At 41.4% G+C, this 5,000-nt stretch overlaps 1 protein-coding gene across 1 annotated transcript in view; it reads left to right on the plus strand.

Moving 5' to 3' along the window:
- lpin2 (lipin 2) overlaps window positions 1-5,000 on the plus strand; it is a 17,659-nt gene that overhangs the window by 11,440 nt on the left and 1,219 nt on the right. Inside the window, exons 10-14 of the mRNA XM_031864898.1 lie at window positions 22-108; window positions 814-966; window positions 2,672-2,786; window positions 3,434-3,537; window positions 4,308-5,000. The exon at window positions 4,308-5,000 is cut by the window's right edge and continues 1,219 nt beyond it. Of these exons, the coding sequence (XP_031720758.1) occupies window positions 22-108; window positions 814-966; window positions 2,672-2,786; window positions 3,434-3,537; window positions 4,308-4,452 (604 nt within the window). The 3' untranslated portion in view covers window positions 4,453-5,000. The remainder of the gene's footprint in view (window positions 1-21; window positions 109-813; window positions 967-2,671; window positions 2,787-3,433; window positions 3,538-4,307) is intronic.

The raw sequence follows: 5,000 nt of genomic DNA on the forward strand, positions 1-5,000 counted from the left end.
ATGTTTGTTTTAATATTTTAGGTCGGATGTATTTGGACAGATCCTGCCACAGTTGGGGAAGGACTGGACCCACCAGGGCATTGCCAAGCTCTACCACTCAGTAGCTGAGTAAGTGCACAACAACACTGATTAATCACAGAGGAAGGCTGAATGGTTGGTCTGTGGTTAGCGCTGTCTGAGTTTGATTCCCAATAGTCTCTCGCAGTGTTTGCGTCGGGTGCTTTGAGGTTGATGACTCAGAAAGTTTGACTAAAAATCAAGACAGTTATAATAGAACACCATGTTTGTGTTCCTTTTGTGATTTTCATAATTTTTAAGCGTCTCAGAGTTGATTTCATAGAAGTGATAGCCATAGACTGCCCATCTTTTAAATCAGACTTCTATAGAGAGGAACATATTGGTGTATGACTGTCATAACAGCTACATCGTCACTGAAAACTTCCTGGAATATTATCTGTGGAAAAGACTGGGAACCCTGATGCATGTTTACTTAATTATTAACAGCTAGGTATCAATGCGAGTGTGACTTGCCTGTATCTATAAGTCACCCTTGTGATTGATTGGCTCCTGCCCAACCCACCCCCAAGCAAAATCCTGTGAATATTCAAATTGGAAACTTTCAGGAATGGGGAATTAATGGAAATAACAGGAATATATGGAAATCCTGAAGGATAAGTGGGTATTGCTAATGGTTGGAATGTATGAAAACTGCATTGTGAAAGCATGTGATCTTATTAAAGTGCTATTCTTACTAATTGCTAACGATGGTGGTGATATTAAACCGTTAATGAGCACTGCTCTCTCCACTGGCAGGAACGGCTACAAGTTCCTGTACTGCTCGGCACGAGCTATCGGCATGGCGGACATGACGAGAGGTTACCTGCAGTGGGTCAATGACGGCGGCACCATTCTACCCCGAGGACCTCTCATGCTGTCTCCCAGCAGCCTCTTCTCTGCCTTCCACAGGTACAAGAACGTGCAATATACGTAGCTTTCAGTGTCATGAAGCCAAATGCATCACATACATTGAATCTTCCTTATCACAAGTCATAATTCCAATTTGAAACCATCTCATGTGTCTCCTCTCAAAGTATAATCCTTTTTGTCTGCAAACTTAATTTCATATTTCCATTTTTCCCAACTCCAAATCCTCATTCATTATAATAAGGCTTTCGTATGCAGAGGTTGCTGAAGCTACAGAAAACTCAAACTTCGGAGTTTCTAACTCAAAATGTGTTGATTAGTTAGTTAGTTGGTATCCTTGCCATCAGCTACTAGAAATATACTCTGCATTCATCTCCTTACTGTCTCTTAACTATTTCCTGCTTTCCACAGTCGGTTCTGAATTGTGTCTTCACAGACGGGGACAGCTGGCAAGGCAATGCCTTTGATGGGCGATTGACATGTTTATTAATTAGCTCGTTAGACTTATGAGGATGGCAGCTCATGGCCAGGTAGCACTGAGCTGTGGATGGATTATTTTAGGAGACCGTAAAGAATCCAAGCAACTTACTTAAAGTGATGCTGAGACATTATTTTTGTATTCGTTGCACAATTTAGCTGGTAATTGATGCAAACATGATTGACCTTGGTTAACAATATGTAGTACTTGATGCAACAATGATTTGCGATAGCATTTGTTAATTAAACAGCTATTACTCTTCACATACCGTTACATCTCCCACCCTCTGGCTTAAATACTGTGTGCACACACAAACGGTATGATAACAATATAAGAAGAAGCTGCACTGCTGTGTTTTAATCTGAATCATATTTCATTTCAATGGGATTCTTCTGTGACCTTTCCTTATACATCATGCACCCTGTTTACACTTTTAAAATGCGTCTTGAGCCATCGGATCACTTATCTTCTGTAGCGTTAACGCTAATGCGTCCCTGACAAGGACGCAACGGGACAATCTGTCATCAACGCCACAGCTCTCCTTTTGTTTCTCCTTCTTCTGACATCAAAGCATGTAATGTCTGCCTGCCATGTCAAAAGCCCGTGGAGATAGATTACTAGTGCATCAAACACATTGGAGATTTGGTTTGCCTAGAACATGCCACGGAATAGACCCGCTCTGTATTGTCTTGAGTTCTTCTTCTTTTAATTTATGGCAGACGAGGCACGGAATGGGCATTGCTGCCTCCCTCCGGTTAAAAACGTGCATGTTGTTTGCAAACAAAAAACGATGTGTGTTTGTTGACCTATAGAGCGCTGAATTGAGGTCCGATCACAAGTGGTCACTCGAGCTGCAGTCCGATGCCATGTGTGAAGTGACATACTTAGAGATGATCACCAAAGATGCATGGTAATGGCCGGTGTAAACAGGGCCATGGGTAATGTGTCGCCAGTCTACAGCATGTGGATTTTTGAGCCATGTCTTTAAGTTGCGGATACTGTATTTGCATTATTTACTTGGCCCTCTTGAATTAATTTGCATGTAACACAGAACTCTCTTGCATTTGGAGGTCCATGAGGAAAGCTACACTAAACTGACATTTTGATTGGGTTTTTTAGATGCTCTGCATAGTATCTCGCATGTATACCTACTGTATTTATCGGAAGAAAGGCTGAGAAAATAACAAAGAGAAACCTAACAACTGTCATTCAGAAGTGACCTGTGGTAAGGACGTGTGTCGCTCTAACCAAACTGTCCGTTTGCTTCAGGGAGGTCATTGAGAAGAAACCAGAGATCTTCAAGATTGAATGCCTTACAGATATCAAGAACCTGTTCCAGCATAACAAGCAGCCATTCCACGCCGCCTTTGGGAATCGAGCTAATGTGAGTTAATGAGTGTTTGAAGATGTCAGACACCCAGACATTAAAGCGCTCGCTTTCACATGTCGGGAGTGCTGTGTGGTTTTTTTTTTTTTTCCATAACTCGATGCAGACGTGATGTATTGCGAGATCAACATGACACGTTGGCTGTCAATTAGCAGACACAAACGTATGAAATCAGCACTGGGCTGAACCTGAGCTGAGGTCACTGGCGGAGTTCGGTCTCATGTGACACCGTCTGTTGAAAAGAGCTCACGCCGAGCACAGCATCCCATCTTCAGCTGCACAAACACCAACACCCAGATGAAGCACTGGGCCGGCCATCAGACCTCTGTCTCCGACGCTCGCCAAAGAAAAACAAACAAAAATAGCAAACGCACAGTCTTGCACTTTCCCATCAAAATGTTCCATTTGGAAATATTGCCATTAGGTGGAACACAAACAGGAAATGTGGTTAATGTCATTAAGGCTCTTATGTCACTTTGTACCCAGTGTGTATTATGTATGAGAGCTACTTTATGAAAACTACATGATCTCAGATGGCTTTTATATGCCCAGTGGCTGCCTTTCAGTTTCATACTTTTATCTAAGAAGATTTTCATTTAATGTGTTTTTGAACTAATCATAATTGATTATTCGTCTCCATGCAGGATGTGTTTGCCTACAAGGAGGTGGGAGTTCCAGTGTGTAGGATCTTCACAGTCAACCCCAAGGGAGAGCTGATCCAGGAGCAGACCAAGGGCAACAAGTCCTCGTAAGTACATAATCTGACTGATCTGTGTCCCCAATAGTAATGATTAGACATTAGCACGGAAAGAAAAGGGTTCAGAAAACAAGTGCACTCATTGTACTAAATACCCACCAAATGGGATATATTATGAGAGGGAAATATAAGCATAAAGCTTCCCTAATGGTTGTTTTAACAGAGTTACAATTACTTTGTGTAAGTGGTTCATCGTAGTGATGAGCCCACAGATATTTATCATGCAACTCTGCATAAACTCAGATTTATGGAGCTTTTTAGTATCTTTTTAAATCATTGTTTCCTTGTTTCCAGCAACAGAAGGCCTCTGTTTTCAGATTTACTGACTAGTTGGTGACTAGATGCTGAACGTAGTGGAGCATTTAGCAGCTAAAGAGACGGATGCTTGCCTCAGAGGAGAGTATATATTGGATTAAAATTCATTGTCGGCTTTCCAGGAACATAATGTCAAATGAATGCTAATGTTGCTCAGCATCTGGTTGATGTGTAAATACTGTTTGCTAACACATACCATACCAACGTTATGATGTAATGTATATCAGCGGTGTGTACAGTTTTTATTTTTTTTTTTTTTTTTTTTTTTCTTTTTTTTTTTTTTTTTCTTTTACATTTTACGCAATTTACAACTCTTAACCTTCATAAGAATTCTGTCATTACTGCATTTCTTTTGTTTTTCTTTGATTGGTTACAAGCTAGAAATACCTGTTAATATCATTGTTTAAGTCTTTATGAATATTTCTGTTCTGTCTGTTTCTCCACAGGTACTGCCGGCTCAGTGAGCTGGTGGAGCACGTGTTCCCTCTGTTGAGTAAAGAACAGAACGAGGCCTTTGTCCTGCCGGAGTACAGCTCCTTCTGTTACTGGAGACAGCCCATACCAGACGTCGACCCCGAGGAGCTGGTCTAATCCAGCACGTATGGACACCCAGGTGCTCGTATACATGCAGCTGGACTGTGCACTTGAATGCGTCTCCAGGAAAGGCATGGACTGAAACCCAAACTTTGCTATATAGTACTTAAACATGCTCGCACAGTAAGAGGGTTATGACCACAGACGCAAACCGTAATTGCCCATTATCAAGATGAGTGGAAGTTATCTCCAGAACAGTAAATCCTGATGAATAATCCCTAGAGACTAATCACCGACTAAATGATCATCTTCCCTCATGCCTGTGAAGGCATCCCAACCCAACGAGCACGATGTCGTCCCCATCAAAGCACAGGGATAAAGATCTGTGACTTCTAGCAAACGGGCTGGTCTGCATTTGCCATCAGGGATGTGACTGAAGCCCCATGCGAGGTATTGGCCCTTAGCACCAGAGTCTGAGCGCAAGGAAAAGACTTTTTTCTTTTTTTTCTTTTTTTTTTTTTTTTTTTTTTTTTTTTTTTTTTTTTTTTTTTTTTTTCCTTGAATCAAGTTTTTCACCTTTCCTGAGCGCCATGAAGTAGTGAAAT

Source organism: Anarrhichthys ocellatus, unplaced genomic scaffold (assembly GCF_004355925.1).
Source record: "Anarrhichthys ocellatus isolate YVR2014 unplaced genomic scaffold, GSC_Weel_1.0 scaffold32, whole genome shotgun sequence".
NCBI lineage: Eukaryota > Metazoa > Chordata > Actinopteri > Perciformes > Anarhichadidae > Anarrhichthys > Anarrhichthys ocellatus.